Consider the following 23,827-nt stretch of genomic DNA (forward strand, 5'->3'; position numbering starts at 1 on the left):
TTTTCTAACTGTTAATGGTGCTCACTGCGGTCTATGCTTCAAAAGAAAGAAAACTAAGACTGTTAATTCCATGCAGTGTGCAGTTAGCTCCAAGGTAATTACTTACTTCCATTCCAATGGTGCCTTTTGGTCCTCTGGCACCCTGAAAAAAATTAAAACATGCCCAGAAAATCACCCTATAATAATGTATTCCTATCACAGCTCCAAAGTCCAAAGGAAATACAGGCATACAATGTTTCCCTGATAACCATTTCTGAACATGAAATGTGGGGCCCAGCATGGATTTTGGCAGACCTCTTCCTGATACAGGTGCAGACTACTTATCAGCAGGGCTTCCTTCCTGTTTTTATGAATGTTCTGTATTTGCTGCTCTTGAGGATCAGTAGGAATTGGATATTCCTTCAAGTGAGCAAGTTCTGCTAGTATAAAAAGCAGTGGTTCAGTTAACTGCACTTTATGTTCCTTTCAGCCCCTGAAACCCTTCTTGCCCACAGCTCCTCAGCCTCAGGTAATCCTGTAATCCACATGCCCACCACAACTGCTCAGCAGACCTAGCTGGCTTTGGCTACTCTGCAGCCTTCTCTTCAGGTGCTGCATGTGAATGTCAGTACTGCAAACATCCTTTTTCAAAATAAAGCATTGTCTGATCTTTGTAAGAGAAACAAAACACAGATAAAGCATTACAAATATGCCATTAACCTAAGAGTAAATTTAATATTCCAATCTTCTAAAAATACAAACACGTTACCATAGGTCCTGGTGGCCCTTGGTCTCCTGGATCTCCGACGGCACCTGGTGTGCCAGCATTACCCTAAAAATAAAAATAACAATTTTCTTTATAATTGCTCTACAGGGGCATATTTTCAGCACCGAAAACATGTGCTGCACATGATATGACAAGAAAGGTCAGAGCTGGAACCAGTTTCAGAGATTTGCTGACCAGGAAACACACAGGATCTCAGGATTTTACTTACAGAACTCTTCAGAGACTCTACAGGTTTATTATTCTTACCCTTCTACCTCTAACTCCTTTTGATCCTTTAGTTCCTGGGACACCTGGATCCCCCTGTTCTCCCTGAAAATTAATAGAGAAGTTTATAGAAAAGGTGACCAAAAAAAAAAAAACCCTCAAAAATAGTGTAAGACAACATCCAAAAAAAGCAATCACAGGCCCATTCTTGTACCTGTGGACCAGGGTATCCAATGAATCCAGATTCTCCCTGCCAAAAAATATGAAAAGATTTCATAAGAATCTAGGACTTTGTGATCTTCTTAACGTACACTCTCTTTAATCCAAAAATAATTATGGAATTAATCTTAACATTCCAGTGCATTCAAATTACAGTGGCTACTTCTAAAGCCTATGTTATCATCAGATGACACCATTTTAATCTGCTTATTTAAAGCAAGAGTATTATAAGAAAAGAATTATAAGAATTTTTACAGATGCCATTTTTCAAATAAGTGTTTTATCAAATACCTCCTAGTAAACCTACTTATTTACACCTCCTAGTAAAATACAGTAGAGTTCAGGTTCAGTGTATAACTACAACACAGCATTAAGAACTCAGCAAGGGCTGCCTCTGCCAGGCTTGTTACCATGTTGGGCTCCTGGCTTCCTTAGGGAGTAGTTGGCTCTCAGAGTGCCCTGATACTTCCTAATGCAGGGAAGTAAGCAAGGATCAGAATAGAAAGTATTTATCTGCTAATAAAAATGCACTCCTAATTTCCAGGAGTCCACTTCAAGTAGAGCAATCTAATAAGAGCTCAGCTTAAAAACAGAAGGCCTATTAAAAAAAAAAGAAAAAAAGAAATTATTTAACTCAGTTATTTCTAGTAAGAAATGTTAAGCATTCTTTTAAAGATTTTACTATTTCTCAATCCAATCTAGTGTAACAAATCCAGAAATATTTTTTTTTCACAGTGGGAATCCAGAAAATATTGCTCACAGTCTACATTTCTTTTCCAAACTTAACAGCAATGAAGATTAAATGAAGTTTTAAACAAACAGATGATCAACCATCACCCTACTGAGGGTCATTGAGTCATTCAAATCAGAGATATATTTAAGAATGGGGGTACATATAAATATGAAGATCCATATTCATTACAGATATGAATATGGATGGTCATGTTAGAAATGACCTTGCAGAACAGAGACTGAGATGTTCTGGCTGTGCACTCACCTTTGCTCCTTTGTTTCCTTCAGGACCATAGGCATCTCTGCCATCCATGCCCTGCACAGGGTGAATATACCATCAATTAGACTTCAATAAAGGCTTAGATGTACATACAATTCCCTCACAGCCTAAAAATCTCTCATTACAATGCTTATGCCCAGCCTCTTGAGGCTGACTGGGTAGGACAAACTGTCACAACACATTCTAAATCCAGTGGCAAATGGTGACAAAAGTTGTGGAAAGAAAACATGGATTAAGACCATGCTTCCTCTGCACTGTGGGAATATTCCATCACTCAAATATTCTCTGTCACAGGGAATCTGAGTGGAAAGATATTCTCTCTAGTCCGTAGGGAATGTCATATTCATAAGGAAACTGAGAACCAAATGCAAAATCATTTCAAGCATACCAAAAAGAGAAAACAAAAGAAGAGGGAATGGATTGTATCAACTCAGCTGGATGAAAGTTAAATCACAGTAGTTCTGAATGAAGATAAAAGGACTCACAGGCATGCCCCTCTGTCCAGCTGGTCCCACTACACCCTTCTCTCCAGGGTCACCAGGCTCACCCTGTCACAGTTGAAACAGCAAAACCATTAGTTTGTCTTAGGCAGCAGCATTTGGGCATTTATCTGTTCAGCTGAAGGGTGCTCACACATTTTATAAACAAAAAGTGTTCTGTGACAGACCATGTTTGGGGGACAGTTCTTAAAAGTGACACTGAAAAACACTGGTCAAATCAGAATATGTTGAGCACTTGTGCAGCTAAATCCCACAGGCCCAGAGCCAACTAAATCCCTCAACAAAACTCCCAGTGTTACTAGGAATTCACCACAATGAGTGCATTTTCTGAGAAAAGTTATATTAATGGAAGTGGGACTCATATTGGAATTCTAGCAGCCTTAAGAATCTGTTAAGAGCAGAGTACATTTCTCAGGCAGTTTGCGCTCCTTATTCCTTCCCAAGTTTTCTTCTCTTGGGTTCTTTATTTTTGCTTTTCACTTTCTTCATGAATTTTTTCTTCTAACAAGAACCCCAAACCTAAACAGCACCAAGCTTCAGATTTTTGAATGAATGATGCTGTAGGATTCCTGCAATCAGGTACTTTAAAAAGGTTTACCTTTTTTCCTCTGGCACCTTGCCTCCCATCAGAGCCAAAAAGACCTGGGGGTCCCGGATCAGCCTGCAATCAAAAATATCAATACAGTGATGATACATGATGAAAAACCCAAGGGTTTATTGCACTCAGTTCAAGGGTTCATTGCCACTTGGAATTACTATCATATCAGTGTAGACATACAGCACATGAACAAAATTTATTTTCAAGGCTGTTATTTTCCATAATCCAGATCGGGAGTAAATAACTTCTTCATATGCCCATTAGTTTCCATAAATGTTATATTGAAAAAATATCCTTTTCTCCTTGTTTATATAGGTTTTAAAACCCAACTAATCAGAAGAATAATACAAACACTGAGAAATGAAAACCACTAAGGTGCACAGCAAGGATATGTTATTTAAAACCAACCAGAGGGCCCGGCATGCCTTTTGGTCCTGGAGGTCCTCTGACTCCTGGTGTTCCTCTTGGGCCCTGAAGTAAAAGAGTCATTAAAAAAACAGTTAGTCAAATGTTGATTGCAGATTAGATTGCTGCAGTGACTAGGATGCAAATCCCTATTTTGCAAGATCCTCTGCAGAGGATATGGCTGCTTAGCTGTAGGGACATGTTAATGTGAAGCAGCTGATATTGTCACTGCACGGTAGCCATGTTCAGGGAGCCACTTAGCCACCCAAGATATCAAGGGTGACATAACCAATCCACAGTCAAGAAACCACCAAGACTTGCTCCAGGCGCCTGTGCAATCAGTGGATGGAGCATCTTAAGACAGAAAGGTATGCTAAAGAGCTTACAGTCATATCACTCTTCAAAATTACTTCATCAATTAAATTTTTAAATGCAAAGTTTTTTTCATTTGTCAATCAGAATGTCCTTTTCACCATTTCAGTGTATCCTGGAAATACAGTGGATTCAGTCATGCAACACATTCTATGCTATATGCTAATTGCTCATTATTTCTAAAAAAAAATTCATTTAAGATATCTGCTTGAAAATATCCTGTAAACTACAGAAGTGTTGACGAAATTAATTTTACTTATATTTTCAGTCCTCTTTCAATTTCAGTATAAGCTGAAAGTATAAGTATAAGCACCTGCATAAACTGAAGGAGAAACTTGGCATGTTTAATTCACCAGGGTCACAAAGAAAATTTTCCAGTGAAGAAAGTTCCTCGTAATATTTTTAGTTGAAGTAGAAAGAAAAACAAAAGATTAAGACTGCCAATTTATTTTCCTCATAGCTAACATACAAAAACAACTCAGGATTTCTTTTAACTACCTGTGGACCTGGCAAACCAGAGTCTCCTGGGTAGCCTGGTTCCCCCAGATCTCCTTGCTCACCCTGACAGAACAAAAACAGACACATAAACAACAAAATAATGAAAACAAGAAAACAAATTAGCACCTGAGATGTGTACATCAACAGACACTCATTTCATATCAGCACAGAATATTAACAGATAGCAAGAAGGCCTTCTGTGCTTTCAGGCAGCATCCTCTGCTGAAAAAAGTCAGTTAAAAAGCAAAGAACTAAGAAACTCTTTTTCTAATTTAGGATCTGCGAGGAACATAAAATACACAGTGGGAGAGGTCAGTTCTATTTCCTTTCCATCTGAATGTGTGTAAAATATACCACCTTGGTGTCAGCGCTGTTGCTCCACTAACTTTGTCCTTGGCCACAGTAGAGAATTTAATAAATTAGGGCCACAAAGACTGATCCTCTTCAGCCTATCCATGGAGAACTATTTGGGGAGGGGGGACAACCATGTGAACCATGAACTTCACAGTTCACTCCAGATTTAAGTGTCTTTGTATTTCCCAGCTTTTACTCTGGTCACTCAATAAGGCCAAATCTTAAAAAAAAAAAAAAAAAAAAAAAAAAAAAAAAAAACTTCTCCAGCTCTTCAGCTCCTTAGAAGTGTCCAACTATGCACGAGTGAGTTTAGCTAACATCCGTAAGAAATGTTTTCTGTTCTGCTGATAAGAGCAAAATAGAGATGCTTAGCAACAAGATATTCTAGGTCTCACTAAAGAGATGATTAACATATGCCTGAAGATTCTTGGGAAGGTGACAGTTCTGAAAAGAATATCTTGGAGAAAAACATATTCAAAAGGCTGTGCCCACTAATTCCGCACTCTATGAATGAGAGAGATATTAACCCAAAAAAAAAAAAAAAAAAAAAAAAAAGCCAGAGTAGCAATACTGTTACAATAGACTACTGTCTATCTGAACAGAGCAGAATAGTCTGCTGTTACAGCAGACTGATGCCAAACTTACGCCTGCTTTAAAACTGCATTAGAAACAGATTTTCACAAAAAGAAGAATACTTTGGTCGCAATGCAAACAGGGACAAAGAGAAGAAAACTCTCTTAGGCACGCTGCATATAATTCACAATAGATATTTTCCAGCTTCTTCTATGAACACTGGATCAGACCTAGAGTACACATTGCTCCCTTTCAATCACTGGAGTGATTGTTGTTTCATATTTAATTTAATGTATCTAAAGAAACCATGCAAAGAAACTTGTGCAATAGGAAACTATCTATAAAAAAGTCAGAGTCTTTCAAGCTATGTTTGCCTCTGTGAGCAGCCAAAGCACTGTGCTGTCCCTTTGTTGGTGGGTGGTATCAAAATCTTCTGGGCTTTATTCCTACCTGAGATATCCTGAACAGCAAAAGATCTAGACTCTCAAAATGAAATCCAAACCACGCTTGTCAGAAACCACTGAGGGCAGAAATTTCAGAGTAAGGTTTAAACTCATGCTGGTTAGCATGGTTGGAAGCCGAGATGGGACCGGAGCATGGTTTGAGGAATTTGCTGGATTTTCTCTTCCGTCACTTCTCTGTGGAAAACCTTGCAATGTCGAAAACCTTGCAATGTCAAATCCTGTGTTACCTGGCTACAACACACAGTAAGGCAGTGACAAATGTAAAGCAAAACTTTGCTTCCTCCAAACTGCAGGAGAGGAGCAAGAGGCTAGAAATGAAAGTCAAGTCGAAGACTGTTGCTGAAGAAATACTATTTCTGTAAAAGATTCTCCCGGCTGGTCTGCTTGCTGCTGAAACTGTTATCTTCTGCTTCCTTTTTATGGCCTTCAGCTTAAATGTTTCTTGCTGCTGCAGAAAAAGCACTCAGTCTATGCAAAAGTTTAATGAAAAGTCATGTACATGCTGCCAGATTAAGAAAATAGCAAAGACCTCAACTCACACACTGCCCTCAACCAAAAACGTGAGGAATACACTAAACACAACAAGCTGAGCAAACTGTTATGAGATGACCAGCATCAGGATGCTTTGTACAGGCCAAATATGTGCCATACTGTGAGCTCTGAGAAAGGCCACAGAGCTTTGGCTCAGACTTTGAAATAATTACAACTTGAGGTCAGAGACAAGGACTGCGTGCACTCCATCTTGTCTTGTCTTTGGTATCAGGACTTCTGGAACTGCATCAGTATGACTTGAAAGAAGGGACTTAACCTATTGTAAATCTAGACTGAGTTTAGCCCTGACTGCTTGTGCGGGAGCTCTACTGACCACTGGCTTCCACATTTATTCAGGAGCTACAACTCTGCCCGCTCCCCAGACTCCAACACAGGGCACGACTTTCCAGGGACAAAGATACTGCAAAGCACATCACACAAATCTGGATTGATTTTGTTTGGATTTAAGAAGCCTAAAATATAAGATCATTCTTCCTTTTTCTCAGTCACAAAAATCCACCTTTCATAAATATATATTTCTTAATTGGAAATTATTTTTTTTAGAACTAAACAGACAGCATAAAGTAATCACATGATTTAATCCTCTGAAGAAAAGCTGTAGGGAAAAAAGCTTTAGCTGAACAGTGTTAGTCTATATGCATTATTCCTTTGCATATGAACAAGTCATAATTTCCAATGAATGCTGCAAACGTCCCTGTTGTGAAACCCAGACAAATTCTGTGAATTCTTGTTTTCTGAAAAATCAAGGTCAGCATAAGTTTTGTTTTGCCTAAGAATATTGTTCTGCAGTTTGCTTCCTCTCTCTTATACTACCACCACACAGGACTGAACCTACAGTCTGAGAAATATCAGAAGGCTATTTTTTAAAAATATAAAATGTAATGATAAATGTAAACTGTCTTCAAAAGAGTATTAGCATATATGGGTCTGTGTCCTTGCACATCTGCATGTAAAGAAGGAGGAGCAAATTCTCCAGCTTTCAGCCTTGTGCTTCAGAAATGGAGCCTAATTGCTCATTGTTTTCTCCAGTAGTGACCATCTCTTTCCATTTATGTTTCCAAATTTGCCTTAATGGTAAAAGAAACTATGCAAGCTTTTATTGTCCTTTCCAATTCTAAAGCTGCCAAGTCAGGAGGCTCTCTAGCACATGCACTTGAGATGAAAAAGGTGTCTTCGCTTGAAACTAACTTTTGATTGTTAAATCAGACTGAATTCAGTATCTTGCATCAAACTGAGATTTCCCATTTAAGAAGACCAAAAGCTCAGGTTGGCCATGTAGTTGCATGCAGATAAGGAGCGTGAGTGCTAGCCACTCACCTTTACGCCTGGAGGGCCTCTTCGACCTTCTGCACCCTAGGAGGAAGTGGCACAAGAGATTACAACCAGAACATCAAGCAATATGGACAACATCTGCTTATAGCCATGAATATATATTCAGTTCATGGAAATCAGATGTCCTTTTCAAACAAAGGGAAAAAAATCCCATTTGTCTAAGGTAAAGATGAAGAAACAGTGAATTGGGGATATAAAACCTAGAATAAGTAGTACCATTATCAAACAAAAATCTTTAGATCCTTAAAAAGTGCAGAGGAACTTTCCTACTCCAAACCACCCATAGGCTCCCAACAGTATTCTGGAAAGTGTCTACCCATCCCACAGCCCCTACGGCAATGAAAAATTAGCAGAACAAGAGCCCTCTCCTCCCTCCGAGTCAAAATGTCAGCACTACTTCCCTCACATACTGCTCAGCAACACTAGTGAAAACGACTGTTAAATCTCAGCTTCACTAGAGTCTTTTAGGATGTTTCTGCAGCCTGGCTGTGGAGTGGTCAGCATCCCAGACATTAGCATTAGGATCCTTTCTAAAGCACTACAAAAGGTGTCTTCCTATTTCCCAGTCTCTAGTAAACTAAAAGGAGCAGCTCAGCAGCCATTGAGCTTATATAGACTCAGATGGACTTGCTAAGAGATGCAGAAAGGAAGAGGGGATAGATTTACCTATGCTGAAATCTTCAAGCAATTAAAGCTTACAGAAAAGGCTGGCTCATCACCAAGTTTTGGACTTAGAATTCCACATTAGTCAGACTTGGATTTTTTTTGCTGATAGTATATTCCTGATTAGAAAATTATCCATTGCAATACACACAAGCTGCTAAACTTGAAGCCAAATATTTTTTGCTTCGTGAACTTTAGATTTTTTGCCTGTCATTTCACCTATTTTAACTATGGTATCAAAAAAAAGGGGGGGGGAAGCTGGTCTTATCAATGGGAACTTCACTGTTTCTTGGATCGGTTACTTGCACACTGTATTGACTACATGCTATATTGTTCTTACATTAACACCAGCACCACCTGGCCCTCCTCGGAGTCCTGGTGGTCCTGGATCCCCCTGCAAAGCAAAGGAATGAACAAAGTTTTTAAATATTTTATCTTATTCTTGTACTTGCACAATCTCATTTTTAGGATTCTTTGATTCTTTTCCTTTAATAATAGTTCTCAGTAATTTCACTGCAATCAGCTGTATTATGCTAAGCATTTGATTCTTGTTTGCTGCAAGTTCTTCATAAATAAAAAAATTAAAGAGATCAAACTTGCTTTAAATTTTTAACCCATCAGATACTAACATCTGATATTTGGCTAAGGCTTTTGGGGCGTTACATTTGTTGACTTCAGTCTTTCAATTGCACTTCTCAAGACAGACAGACCAGAAAGCAGTGATGTGCACTGCCAGAGTGTATTCCAGCGTCATCTGCATACTATATTTCAACTGCATATCATTTTTGTTTTTCTTCTTCTGAAGCTAAGTATGACAGTAAAATGGGCTATGATTTTTGTGTTATATTTCTTTTCTTATAATACTGTTCAAACATCTCATAAAATTCAGACAGCACATGTAACAGTTCTTTTATTCTAATATGGGCAAGAACAGAGTTCATCTGCTCCTCCAAGGAAAGAGTAGTTAGATAATAAAATATGTACAACGTGTCAACATCCAATGCATTTTCTTCCAAAAACATTTTCAACAAAATCCCTGTAATCCACGACTAGAAGCCACTTAATCTGTTGATGCCAATTTCTTCTAAAACAATATCCATATTTACCAAATCCAGGCAAAAACTGCAACATATCTTCCCTTAGATCTGACCCAGTTTGTCAGTCTACCTCATCAGCATACTTACATAGCCTTCACTGCAGTAGTTTTTTTAATTATTTATTTTACAGTATCAAGGATTTCTCAAAACTTTCTGTGTTGCAGACATGTGTGCTCTAAATAAAGAGCACAAAATCACAGAAAAGATCTGCTTGGTCTTTGGACAGCAATGCACCATCCTGCAAACTTAGCAAATATCCAAATCCTCTGTCTTCGTAATGCAGAACAACATGCTTACCTGCTGTGCTGGGTTTCCTTTTTCACCCATGGGACCACGAACATTATTGCTAATCCCAGGATCCCCCTGGAAAAGTCAAGCAGAAAGCTCAGCATTTTATTTTTAAAAATAATAAAATAAAATCAGGAAACAACTAGCAGCCAACTTTGCCAACTTAGCCAACTTTGGCTTAAACATCTGCTTCCAAGCAACGTATCAAAACATCAGCCCATCTGCAGCTAGAGAGCTCAAAACTCCTGGCACCTTTTGCATACCCTTTGTGAAGTTCTGTGCTGCCCAGGATTATGAGGAACTCTTCAAAACATACCACATTTCAGGTAAGCCCATGACAAAAATCAAGGCAGAAATCAGCATTTGTTGCAGTGAAAGTCTTTTCAGTCTGCCAAAAATGCAGGAGCACACTTACATGATCTCCTCTTAGACCAGGCTCTCCTCGCTCCCCAGATTCTCCTTTGAGGCCTTTCCTGCCCTTAAGTCACAAAGACAGCACAAGCAATTAGGGTACAGGTAGAGACAGTATCTGGAGTACAGGAAGGCCAGAGAAGTGAACACAGATATGTTTAAGGCAATGGAGTTACACTGTTTTATACCAGAGAGCCACTTTATTTTAGAGGACAGGCATCTGGTAGAAACAAGTCACAAGGCAGACTTGGCATTATATTTTGGAAAGATGACAGTGGCTTCCATGAGATCTAAACATTACCATAGAGGATAACTTACCTGTCTTCCTGGCCTGCCTTTTTCACCAGAAGCACCAGGAGACCCACGTTCTCCCTAGACTCACAAAGGGTGAAAAAACAGAAACATAAATAATTAACGTACGCTCCCTCTTACAAATGTGGTTCCCAAATTGTCCATCAGGATCCAGTTTCTGCCAGATAGACAATTCCAAACATTAAACAACTGAATTTTGTTCTGGTTCAAAGTCCACTCAAAGGCACCACGATCTGTACTTCTGAACCCCTGAGGTAAACCTCCTTAATTGCATTGCATGTTTGAAGCAAAGATTACCTGTTCTCCGTCAATGCCATCGATTCCATCCTCACCATGTTCACCCTGTCGCAATATGCAAGAAACATCCTATTAGCATCAGGAAACTGGTCTCTCTGAACAAGGAGAAAGTCTTTATAGAGAAGGAAAAATGTTCACCTGCTTTTGGAAACTTCACTAAGGAAAGTGATTATTAATGGCTAGCAAGAATAGCTAAGAATAATAATTAAACAAAAAAAAAAGAAATTGTAAAGAATTATTGACTTTTAAAATAATTCTGAGCAAAGAATAGGTAATATTAGGAACAGTGGTTACTAAAATTATAGGTCTCTACCAGGTTTTAAATTCAGTTCCATTACTGCGTCAGAAAAGTGATGCTTGGTTTCACCAGGACTGATTTTGACATTCACAATCTAGAACAATGTTATTCCAAAGGTTACACACAAAGTCCAATTAGCCAAACTATTCCTGGATTCAGTGTAGTACCTATTACAGTACTGAGATCACATGTGTGAGAAGACAACATTAGGAATGCAAACACGAAATATAAAACGCAGAGGGCTACTTCTAGCTGATCTAGGAAAAGGGAGGAAGGAAAATGAAGTCAGCCTATCTTGCCTTTTGTGCCGTGTAAACAACAGTCCCCATTCCCATGCTAACAGGCTGCTGACCTCTCCTTTTGCTGCAGAAACAAATCACGATGGTTGCTGAACCATCAGAAGTCAGTTTCTCACAGAGCTCCCACTTTATGATGTTAACTTGTTGTGCAAATGAAGAAAGAGGTTTTTGAACAGATTCGAAGCTGTGAGAAATTTATTTCAGTAATGTATGCCCAAAAAATGTTTCAGACATAGCCAAATACTGCTCATTTTTTCAGGATATTTTGAAGTATTTCTCTATCAGGATGAAAATAGAAGAATTAACAGTGATGTTCTTAGTTGTAATAAAGAATGAAATGAGCATGGACAACAACCATTTTAGTGTCCAAAAGCCGGATTAAGAAATCACTGAAAGTGGCACAAGATTGTGTTCTAAATGGCAATTAAATCAACTGGAGTCTTATTCTGACAGAGCCTACAGATAACAACGGTTTTGTAATTTTTGATGCTAAATTGAAGTGGACATAAATACCCAGCAAGAGTTTTTGTGAGAAATTTCATTTATATACAAGAGTTTTGAATGTACTGCCAGAAAAATTATCTGGCTGCACATTTTGATATTGATGTTCACAAACAAGCACTTTTTGATTAAGTATTCCAGAAAAATGTTGAACACTTAGTACGCAATCATGAGTTTTGCTCCAGTCTTAAATTTTCCTCCCTCTTTCCAAACCTCAGCAAACCTGGGCCAAACTTCATAGTATTAAAAGCTCAGTATTGCATTTTTTGCTCTGTTTCAGATACTTAAAGGAGAAATTAGTTAGGGAAAAGATTAGAAAATAAAATTTGATGGAGTAAATTCCTGAGAAGATTATGAAGTCTGTAAAGGGCAGTGCTTCAAACAGAACTGAAAAATGCTCTCTGAACTTTCCTGCATGTGTAGTTGCTCAGGTTTGGGAGAAAATGTTGTCTAGGACAAATTTAGGAGCCTCAAAAATTCAGGGGGGTTTTTGTCATCAACACACGATATAATGCCAATTCTATTTTCACTACTCTGGCTTGCAACCCAACATTGTTATTAAGATCTTTCTCTTCCAGACTGCACATTGTATTAACAAATTATTGACAACAACTTTTAGGTGAGCAGATATGTTTGAAAGGTAAAATCAGTGGAGTTGCAAGAACTACGGTTAACAAAAAATAGCTGACAGAAGTTTGAGTAAGAAAAAAGTGTCAATAACGACTCAGTGAAAATGATGCCCAAATCCACAATAAATAATAGTCACAATATCTTTTCCTCCCTTTCTGCTCTGTCTCTTCAACACTTCAACTCAGCAGGGAGCAGAGCCTTGTTCTCCTTACAGAAAATTAGCCACATTTAAAGATCGCATACCTGGCTTCCATGATAGCCTCTGGATCCCTGAAATTAAAATAAAACATGGATGAAATCTGGTGAAAGGCTTGGGTCCAACTCCCTATCCACCCTCCAGGAAGACACAGTGATTTGTGCTCAGTACCAAGAACATGTTTACAGGAAACAAGATCAAAACATTCTTCTAAATGACACACTTGCCTTATAACCTCTGACACCTGAACATCCTCTGTCTCCTTGAGTCCCATTGAAACCGACTGGACCTCTCTCTCCCTGAAGAGCAAGTAAGAATATTAAGTCATCCACACAAAGCTGTTCACTAATTATAAGATTAAGGCAAGATTAAGTATCACCATTCAATACACTAAGGACGCACCTGGAAATAACAGGGAATTTTTATACTGGTTTTAAAGGACTTCGAATTATTCTCTGCAGAGATTACTCCACACTAGTCTGAGCTGCTCTGTGGCTGTCTGCTCAGTTTCTGAAGGAAATGTTTGTGCTTGAAGGTATGACAATTCAGTAACTTGTTTTTAGCCAAATATTGAATGCCTTCCCTCTGCTCACTGATCCTTGAAGGCTTCTATTCCCTGTCTCTCAGGACTGAAACTTCCAAAAGCACTAGAAAGAGCAACATCTCCAAGCAGCTGAAAGGATTTTTCAGATCCCACTAAAAGAACCCGTAGAATATGCAAAAGAAGATAAACCTGTAGGGAATATGAATTTCTTAGGCGAGTATTAATCCATGATAAACCAACACCATCAAACATTGTTCCCTCAATCTCTCTTATCTTCTAGTTTATTATCAGCAAAGTCTACTTTTTGTTATGTATTTTATTACACTCGATTGTTCTGGGCACTTCAAACTCTTTCAGTAGGAGAAAAGTTAGCCCTTAATAGGGAAATGTTCGATATGAAATTCATTTTTGGCTTCACTTCCAGAAGTTGAAGGAAGTTTCTGGAAGTGTGGAGATGACTTCTCTTTCTTCATCCTTCCACAGTAATGAGAAGCAAGAGGAAGGAACCAGAAAATACATGACAGAAACATTGCTGATGAATCTCTTGCACGAGATTGTCCTACATTCTCAGAATGCCAAAATCAGAATTTCAATTCCTCCCCCTGCCAAATACTCAAAATTATTTTCAACTCAAACACCGCAAAAAGAATTAGAATCTTCTTTCAAGTCAAAATGCAGTGGTGAAAAATTTGTGACACATGCATTTCAATGTGTTCAAAAAATTACATTAAAATAAATAAATAAATAAAATCTTAGAGTTTGAACTTTAATTCTCAACTATGCCATGGCATTCTTATCTGGTAAAGGATTGTAAAAGCAGTTCTGTTCCTGAGTAAGCAAGACAAATATTTTTACATTATTCTGGAAATCACTTGTATGAAACTTCATTATGTCAGTTAGCAAATTTGGTCCCTGGTTAAAAATAGAAGTTTTCTGTGAAAATAGTTCATGTAGCAACACATTTCCAGTGAAAGTGTTAAACTGTGGTCACAATGTGCTACCTTGAGAATCTCACATGAGAAATGTCCTTTCTCACTACTGTCTTCTTCTGAACAGACAGCTGGTTTGTCCCAAGCAACTTCACCAGAACACTTTTGGGTTAGCTGCCAATCTACCCGGAGAACAGGGATCACTGCAATGTGGATCGGATACTCATGTACAGAAGGAAATCCTAGGCTTGTTCCTCATCTGCAGGCCTTTTCCCTGCATACAGGACTGATGGTCAAGTTATAGACTGCAGTACTGTAATCTACTTCTGTGTTTTTTGCTAAGGAAACTGCCTCTTATTCTTCGGAAAAATTTTCTTTGCTTGTTTTCTTCTAGAAGCAAAAGAGGAAGAAATATCCCCAATGGCTTGGAGTTTGGCTTACACACATTATGCTGAAGTTTATGGCAGGATTAGGTCACTGCAAAGGATTTGGGAAACACATCAAAACAATAATCACATGCTACAAAACTTAACTTTGCTACCCAGTTATAAGATATGCATTCATGCTATGAAGCAAAGGGATGGTGTTTCTGTGAGAACTGTCAGCACCGAATCTGGCTACAGCATGTCATGAGAAATGAGTATAGGAGTTGGCCGTAAATACACCAGATAAAACACTGTAAGATGATTCTGTCTAACCAATTCTGATTCTGGAATAGGGGCTATCACTAACTATGGTGAGATACAGACGCATGTGTAATTGAGCCCATATATTTACCTTCAGATACATGCTGCTTAGACACACTTTGGGTTATTACTGATGATCCCTGAATGAGTAAGTGCAGACAGATTCAGGCACCAACTAATATCATTTTAGCAGAAAGTAACAGTGTTTACTTACAATGCCACCTTCCTCACCAGGATGGCCAGGAGATCCTCTGTAACCTCTACTTCCCTGCAGACAGGAAAATCAGAGTTAAGTCACACTGCGCTCCAAGCATGCTGGCTTCCTTTGTATCAGATTACTCTACAGACAGAAAAGGTTTGGTGAAAACTAGATCTGGTTATGCTGGGAAGAGCAGGCTCCACCTATTGCATTTATGCAACCACCATGGACAGTCCTGTACCCTTGACATGACTGTGAAAAGAATAATTACATAATGATCAATAATATTTCAGTACACTATTTCAGGAAACTGTCTGGTTAACAGAGCTCACTGGGATATTACTCATATTAAATAGCCTTCCTAGGGGCTTGGAAAAGGAAGTAATACATTGTAATTAAATTCTAAGCTGAAGCTATAAAAACTTAATAGTACTTAAGTAGTACAATAGAATATGCAGCGGATAAATGTTTGTAGAGCATGTCTCTTAATTGTCTGTCCTAATAAAGGTTGCGAGCACTTGCATACTCACTCCAAGTTTTTATAAGAAAAAAGAAAATATTTGAAAAAACAAAGCAATTAAGCACTGTGTATCTTAGCTCTCCTACCTTCATTCCAAGGTATCCCCGGTCACCGTGACTACCACTTTCTCCAAGGCATTTACAAACAACATTACAGCACTTCCTTTCTGCAACAATATCCTGAAAAATGACAAGCAGTATCTCATTTATGTATAATAAATTACAAAACAAGTTTTCCCTTTTTTTTTCCTTTCGTTTATATATAGACTTACAAGGTTTCTCTTCAAGGTGCTTGCAATGTTTGCAAATCCAACACTCAAAGGTTCGTTGTATCCAAACCCTCTGCCAAACTCTATTTCCCGAAGTTCAGTCAAGTTCTGCGTATTGCTCACACCAACTATTAAAAGTGCATCAAGGCCTTCAAAATAAGCATAAATTTAAATTACTGAATGCTCAAACTTTATTAACTGACATAAGGATTAAATATGAAAGCAGGTCTCAAAGACTCCTAACGGCTTCAACTGAGCATGCTGAATGAAATCGAGCCATTGAGAACATCATATGAGAGACAAATCTAGACCAATAATTTCCCAATTCATTTGTTCCCAGTTGTTATACTTGACTGCAATCTTGGCTTCAGAGCTAACTTCATTCAGTGCCAGGATGGTTGTTTTTTTCCTGCAGAAGCCAGAGGTGGGTCTGACTCAGGGCCTGTCCCAGCTGCTACTGGCACACCAGAGCCTGGGACCATCGCAGGCTCTCTGCAAGTTTGGGCTTGCTTCTGGCACCACTTCCCAACTACAGACAAATAAGTAGGGAAAGAATAGGGAATCAGAGCTCTGCACTTGGTCTAAGACATTTCTTCAGCTGAAGGACAGACTCAGAGGATTTCTGTCTGCCTTTATTTACTGAATTACATGTCTACAGAAGTAGATTTCAGGGTTCCTACGTTTCCATTTATTTGACCTTTTTTGGCAACAAAGACACAATTTCACTTTAGCTCATAAGTGAATTATAATATTTTTTGCAACGCATTTTAATCACTTTTTAAATTTTTGCTTTCAATGCAGTTAAATCTTTGAAACGTCTATATTATATTTGCTACTGGAGAAAAATATCTTCACAAGAAATTGGGTTTGGGCATGGAAACCTAAGAGCAGAACAAATAGCCAAATGGTGCTTGAGATATTACAAAGTGAGGCCAGTTTTTCCCTTCCTTGACAGCTGTTTCTCTTCATAAGAAAATCTCTGTTCCCCTTGTCCCCCTTTCCCTATTAGGTGGCAACCTTTTTCCTTTTCTTTCCGCTCTCCACCTCCTGCACTCTAGGCAGTAGGAATTTTGTACCATATACTGATGTGTCTCTAACCAACAGCCTCTGTTTGATGGGTAATGATCAGAAAGGTTCAAGCCTGAGGAACTCAATAAAAGGAGTCATTTTTTTGGAGTGAAATTCATTTGAAGTCCCATTGCATCCTGAGGCCCTCTGCCTGCCCTGAGCTTAGGGTTTGTCCCTGTTTTATTTTCATTTTAGGTCAGCATTGCCAAAGGTCCTGACACAAATCAGAAAAACAACTTAAATAAACTGCAGGAGTAAAACAAAGGCATCTGCCTTTATTTAATATACAAAAAAATACTAGCTCAAAGAGTACAACTGAAGATGAAAATCCCCGAATACCTGAAAGAGACACTGGTTATGGGCCACCATGAACACTAGTTCACACGGAGAAGCAAGCACTCTCCCAATGACACCTGAGCACTGCCAAGATCTTGGAGAGTCATGAGATGTGGAAAAGTTGCAGTGGGGGAGCAGCCAAAGCGGCAGTAGGAGGTTGGAAAGTCAGCACTGGGCAACAATACCTTTGATGCGAAGGGAGGTGGCTGTGTTTCTTAGATTATCCAGTGAATCATCCAGCCCATCCGAAAATATTAACAGAACCTGGCAGGAAAAACAGCAACACCAAATCACTTGGCAAGAGTTACTAAAAAATGGGGTCACTAAAAAAATTAAAATTTGCATTGAAAACTGGCTATGGGATAGTTCAAAATAGAGTACACCCTGTACATTACATGCCCAAGGGGTGCATGACAGGAGAAGTGCTGAGGAGCAAGGAGAACAGCACGCCAAACCATCTTCTCCCTGAGCACCCTCATTTGAGGGATTTGTCCAGCCGACCCCAGTTCTTAGCATTGCTATTGACTGTATTTTACCTGCCACCTTCCTAGTGTGCTAGGCTGAAGGCCAGTTCTGTTCTGACTTACACCTTCAAGTATTTTTTTCTTATGGCATAGGCATTCTCTTACATGTGAATGTAGACAAGAATTTAGAGCAAGCAGAATTTCCCTTTCTGGAAAAAAATCCATTCTGAAGCCTGCAGTGGGATATGAGATCTGAGCTACACCACAGACTTGTAGCTTCCCTTACTTCTTCCCACACTATCCAGCTTCATTCTCTGTAGACTTTTTCCTGTTAAGCCACAAGACTTAGCTCACTTAACAAGGGTACTAACACTGACCCTCTGTATTTGCAATGGAGAACTGCACCATCAGCAGGCAAACATAGCACAGATTGCTGGAAAAAATAAATTGTAGATCTGGATTTGGTGATTTTCTGGCAATCTTTTCAATGTAAAAATACAGTGAGAAAAAAAAAGATAGGGGTATTAGCTCATTTTATATATGTATGTGTATATATACACACACACATTTACAGTTTTTACTTATATAAAGCTCTTGCTGGAATACATTTGAATCTTGTTCTATCAAAAATGCTGCAAATAGGCCTAAATACTTTACTGAAAATTAAATAATAAAAGAAATGCAAACAACAGAATAATCACTATAACTGATGGGCTTTATAGCTGATAAAATTTATAGAAAAGGTATCTTATTGCTCATGAAGATTAAGTTATGATTTCATGTCCATTCTAAAGTCAGTTTTTTAATACAGAATCACATACACTCACACATAAATTTACCTTCACTTTATCAGAGGTGACACTAAAGAACTTATCTCCAAATGCCTGTAAGATGTCTGCAGTAAGGTAGGTGTCTATAGAAGTTTGTGCATCTAAGAACTTCTGGATGATCTCTTCATTATAGTCTTCAAAATCAGAGTCAAAGATAATTTGATTGGTCTGTGACAACACTTGAAACCTGAACCTAATGTTGGGTGGAGAGCCAGCAGTACAGCTGATATTGGGCAGTGATTTCATCTGGACTAAAAGCCTGGGGAGGAACGTTGTTAATTTCTGTTTCAGACGCAGTGTGGATACTGGCTGTGTGTGCCCTGAAATATCAATTCCTATTGAAAGATCTATGTCGCATTCTGTGGAAAAAGCAGAGCAAAACAGAAACCATCAACATACGCTATTTATTATCTTTTGTCAGAACTGAGGAATCTGAACAAGATTCAGTAGGAAAAGACACAAAAGCAGAAGTCAGATTGAGAGATCCAGACTTTTCATAAACTGCTATTGAAGCACCACCTTCAGTGCACCTCTACGACCCGCAGCTGCTGAGGACTGAACTTTTATTGCTTGACATAAGTACAGACCCACATGGCAAAACAGCCTGACAGATCAGGCCCGCACCAAAGGTATAACCTTTGCAAATGCTTCTATGGGCTTTGCTATTGGCTGTGAATGTGCAATATATATTTCAGTTGCAATGGAAAGCAACAGGCCAAAGAAACCTAAGAGGAAGAAGCAGAATGCAACATCATGTATCCACTGTGAATAACAGCTGAGGTAAAGTATGGGCTACCTCAGTTATGGAACTGCTTGCACAGCTGTTGAAAACAAAGACAGCGTGGTTACTTCCCTGCCCTTGGATCATGTTGCACTGGCCAAGCAACTACGTTACTTGTCTAGTTTCTTCTCTACCTTGATTCTTCATGTTTTATGCTAAAGTTTGTTTTGTTTGTCTAGCTGCATTATCATTAATCACTGTTGTACCTTTGCAACGAAGTCTGAGGCATGCAATTTCATCTGAAAAACAGCGCACTCCTTACACAGTGCAGCTATGCAGAATTTTAGTAGAATTTTAAAGACCAGAGCATGTTTGTTTCTTGCTCCAATCTTCCACATGAAGAAGGCGATTGATGCTGCAGCACCAAGTCAGATTAAACTCAGTACAGTAGCATCTGACACAGGATAAAAGTCCCTGCATTAATGAAAGGCATATCTGAGCCTTTATTTCCCTTGTAGTTGAGAGTCTTCCAGTCTGTGCAGCATCCTTGGAACAGCAAGCAAACTGCTGTTACCACAAGGAAAACACATAAGAGATAACCAGTTGCCTTTAGACACTGAGGAGCTGTGACATGAGCGTTAGAGGACTGTCTCAGCTCAGAAGCCACTTACTATAGAAAAAAAGCGCAATAATTCTTGACTGAATGAAGGTGTGAGCCAATAAAGTTGCAAGTTGTGCAAGCAGAGCAGAGCTCTTTGGTAAAATAGCTGCATTGCTTCCGAGCTAGGTCAGGTGCCTTTGCCAAGGACTATACGTATGCATTTGGATGCACATTCATATATACCCAACAAAAGGCTTATGTTGCTTACCCTTGCTAGGAGGATCTCCAGATTCACAGACTTCTTCAACAATATGTCTCTTGATGGTTTTCAGTGCATCAAAGTTCTCCACTGTGAACACTCTCTTTGGACCACCAGCTATTCGAAGCAGTTCAAAAGAGTTTATGGTCCCTATGCCAACTGCAAAGACATGGATACCCTCATTCCTCAAAGCCAGTGCTGCATCGTCCACCTCGTCAGCAGAATACCCATCTGTAATCACAATCAGGTGCTGGGAGGCTCCTTGTCTAATGCGGCCTCCGTTGGCAGGCTCAAAAAGACTCCGGACAAACCTCAGGCCTTTGCCAGTGAACGTAGAAGACCTCAGCTGCACGATGCTGTCGATCTGTTCCTTTATGCTGGTGCTAGTATAGAAGTCCTTAAGAGAAAATTCTTTCTGGGGGTCTTGGCTGTACTGCACTACCCCAATATGTACATCATCTTTCGAAACAATAAAACTGTCGACAATTTCCTTCATGAAATCCTTCATGACAGAAAAGTTATTTTCTGATATGCTTTCTGACCCATCTATCAAGAATACCAGATCTGCCAATTGATGGCTGCAAACTTAGGGAAAAAGTAGAAAAAGAAAAGAAAAAGATTAGTGAAGGATGTAACCTTGGCAGTGTTTAGCCTTTTACTTATGCTCTTTCATATAAAACTTCAGTGACATCAGCTATTCACAGGCAGGCCATTCAAAGCCAATCCATCATTTATCTTACTTCAACCCTTCATCCTTTACTCAGTATTGACTTGTAGCAGAAATCAGTTCTTTATGCAGCCTCTAAAAGGCTGGGAGAGCACAAGACAGAACTTATGCCTAAAGTCAAACCTTCAGCTCAGGAGGGTCAGACTTTACCTACCAATGAAGTAAAGTCAGATTAACTACCCAACTCACTGCGCTCTATCCTCTTGCTGCCTGAATGGCCACTTCAAGGAAATATCACTGGAACTGCCTGACTATCACGAAGGAAAACAGTACCCTTGAAGCTGAAGGAGTCGTCACCTATTGTTTTCACTGCAGAAGCAGATCTACCCAACATTTCAATTGGTAGCCTCTACTCAAGACATCAGAGTGACACTTAATTGGATCGAAATATTGTTTCTTTCCTAGAGAGAAGCCGATACTCTATGTTGTGCAGCAAGAAAAAATGACAGGGCACAGGTTCCCACTGAAGTGGAAAGTGCATTTATAAGGAACAGTCTCCACTATGCATGAAGGAAAAATACTCAAGAAAATTTAGATGACATCCGACTACAATTACCAGTATAAGCCACCTTTTGAAAATAACTGATAGAAGCACATCATTAGTAGGCATCTTTAGGATTAAATCTTGGCACTTTGCATTTCTAACAGGGAACTGTCTCTAAACTTTTCCACCCATCCTCCCCTTGTCTCCACAGGCAATTTTAATTACTGTTCCTGTTTTGGACATGCTGCAGCAGATGTAGAATAAAACATAATAGCTCTGTTAAAAATTCTTTTTACCTGGCTTAGATTTCTCACACACTATCTGCATAAGGTTCTCCTGTATGCTTTCCAGTGCATCATAGCTCTGCGCAAAGAATAATCTTTCTTTATCTTTGAGAATCTCCTGAAATTCTGCTTTGCTTGCTGTGCTCACTCCAACAGCAACTAAGTTGATTCCATCTTCCTTCAAAGCTCTTAGAGCTGCAGGAAGGTTGGCTCTATCCGATAGAGCAGTCGGTTCATCAGTGATAAGAATGAGGATCCTGGTGATGGCACGAGAAGATGCTCGCCCACCATAGCTCGCACCAAATCTCTGCCTGGCAAAGTTCAAAGCTCTTGCTGTGAAGGGCTGGCCTGGCAGAGGCTTCAAGTTGAATATTGCCCCTCTGATCCGAGCCTTGGAGAAGTACGAATTAAGTGAGAAATGCACCTTCTGTTTGGAGCTATACACCAAGGCACCAAACCGGACCTTGTCCGCTCCGACCATTGAGCCATTGACCACTGCTTCCAGGAGACGCTGCACACTCTTGAACTGCAGGGCTGTAATGCCAGATGACGCATGCACTACAAACATGACATCAGCAACTTCTGCCCTTTTGCACACTGTTATAAGTGGAAACAGAGGAAACAACAACAACAAAAAGGTTATAATTCTCTCTCTCCCTCCCCCATTCCTATGTAGGGATTTTTGTTCCCATATTCCAACCAAAACCAGAAAGTGCAGAGACACGAAGGAAACCAAAACAGAAATGCTTGGGTGTCTTCCTGAACAAAAAAGGAAAATATTTACCTATCTGCTCATGAGGAAAATAATGAGATTATAGCAAAAATCAAACAAACAAAAAAAGCCCATGTTCTAATAGCACATTTTGTGTCACTGTAACTGCGTAATATCACCAGGAGGAGTGAGGAGATGTTAGGTTCCATAATAAATATGGAAAGCAAAACCTGTCCTTATGAAGACTTAGCAAGAAAAATGACAAAATTGAACTAAAGAGAACATACAAAGTGGGTTACCACCATCACTTACAATTTTCTTGACTGCAAATTTCAAAGAGAATCTTCTTTCCCAGGAAGTCAAGGTTATTCTCAAAAAACACTCTGTCTTGAGTTCCAGCAATCTCCACAAGCTGCGAATTGTTTGCCTGCAGCATGTCAATGGCATAGATGGTGATACCTTTGTCCCGTAGGGCCTTGGCTGGGATTTTCACTGGATCGTGGGATTTCCCATCAGTGATCACTATGAGGTACTGCTTCAGTTCAGGCCGCCCTCCCCTGCCTCGGTCAAAGTAAGAGGCAGCAAAGGACAGTGCTTTCCCGGTAAATGTCTTTCCTTTCATCTGTCGCATTTCCTGGACGGCTCTCTGCAGGTCAGGCTTGCTGCTGTATCTGTCAAGCTGGAACTCTTCTCTGACTTCAGAGCTGAACTGCAGCAAGCCGAATCGAACGTTATCGAGCCCGACCTCCACTCTGCTCATAACTGACTGCGTGAAATCCTTCACCTTCTGAAATTCAGCTGGACGAATACTCCCTGAGCTGTCCACCAGGAAAACTATGTCGGCCCTGAAATTCTTACAAACTAAGAAATAAAGGAGAAAAAGCAGGTTAATTCAGGTTAATTGCACTTTTAACATCTTAGTTGTATCAATGTCCAAAACAAAGGGAATGATAGCACATGCAGATGGGCCTGCCCAAAAGAGAATTAAATCTAGGTAATACACAGCTAACATATAAATAAAGGCTGAAGACTGTTGGAGATAATGCCTTTGTTCACCATATATGACCCCCTGCTGAATCAGTGAATGTGCTTGGAGAGAGAATTCTGGCACTCGATGCATGGTCATCCTCCTCCAAGCCAGTGAGTATGTGATGCAGTGGGGTATGCACATGATCCCAGAGTAAGAGTATTCTGCACACGTCAGAAAATAATTCCATGATTTGGGTACTGAAAATTAGAATCTATCTGCCTACGAAAGAAAAAGTCCTGTAATGCTTAAACTATTTATCTGTTTAAAACCACAAGGATGCTCGTGTTAGACTGCAGGCAATTCAGGAGAGGCATTATCACTGTG

At 39.4% G+C, this 23,827-nt stretch overlaps 1 protein-coding gene across 1 annotated transcript in view; it reads right to left on the bottom strand.

Annotated features, from left to right (window-relative positions):
- The window catches only part of COL6A6 (collagen type VI alpha 6 chain), a 38,293-nt gene that overhangs the window by 9,908 nt on the left and 4,558 nt on the right, over nucleotides 1–23,827 (bottom strand). The window contains exons 5-29 of the mRNA XM_010222920.2: nucleotides 22,786–23,334; nucleotides 21,774–22,358; nucleotides 20,276–20,851; nucleotides 18,695–19,044; nucleotides 17,577–17,655; nucleotides 15,991–16,136; nucleotides 15,806–15,898; nucleotides 15,215–15,268; nucleotides 13,069–13,140; nucleotides 12,889–12,915; nucleotides 10,918–10,962; nucleotides 10,627–10,680; nucleotides 10,313–10,375; nucleotides 9,907–9,972; nucleotides 8,853–8,906; nucleotides 7,835–7,870; nucleotides 4,575–4,637; nucleotides 3,708–3,770; nucleotides 3,300–3,362; nucleotides 2,687–2,749; nucleotides 2,187–2,237; nucleotides 1,185–1,220; nucleotides 1,013–1,075; nucleotides 749–811; nucleotides 107–142 (exon numbers count right to left, since the gene is read on the bottom strand). Of these exons, the coding sequence (XP_010221222.2) occupies nucleotides 107–142; nucleotides 749–811; nucleotides 1,013–1,075; nucleotides 1,185–1,220; nucleotides 2,187–2,237; nucleotides 2,687–2,749; nucleotides 3,300–3,362; nucleotides 3,708–3,770; nucleotides 4,575–4,637; nucleotides 7,835–7,870; nucleotides 8,853–8,906; nucleotides 9,907–9,972; nucleotides 10,313–10,375; nucleotides 10,627–10,680; nucleotides 10,918–10,962; nucleotides 12,889–12,915; nucleotides 13,069–13,140; nucleotides 15,215–15,268; nucleotides 15,806–15,898; nucleotides 15,991–16,136; nucleotides 17,577–17,655; nucleotides 18,695–19,044; nucleotides 20,276–20,851; nucleotides 21,774–22,358; nucleotides 22,786–23,334 (3,350 nt within the window). The remainder of the gene's footprint in view (nucleotides 1–106; nucleotides 143–748; nucleotides 812–1,012; nucleotides 1,076–1,184; nucleotides 1,221–2,186; nucleotides 2,238–2,686; nucleotides 2,750–3,299; nucleotides 3,363–3,707; nucleotides 3,771–4,574; nucleotides 4,638–7,834; nucleotides 7,871–8,852; nucleotides 8,907–9,906; nucleotides 9,973–10,312; nucleotides 10,376–10,626; nucleotides 10,681–10,917; nucleotides 10,963–12,888; nucleotides 12,916–13,068; nucleotides 13,141–15,214; nucleotides 15,269–15,805; nucleotides 15,899–15,990; nucleotides 16,137–17,576; nucleotides 17,656–18,694; nucleotides 19,045–20,275; nucleotides 20,852–21,773; nucleotides 22,359–22,785; nucleotides 23,335–23,827) is intronic.

The sequence above is a fragment of the Tinamus guttatus genome, unplaced genomic scaffold (genome assembly GCF_059628265.1).
Source record: "Tinamus guttatus ecotype Peru unplaced genomic scaffold, ASM5962826v1 Tinamus_guttatus_pri_ptg000115l, whole genome shotgun sequence".
NCBI classification, from domain to species: Eukaryota; Metazoa; Chordata; class Aves; order Tinamiformes; family Tinamidae; genus Tinamus; species Tinamus guttatus.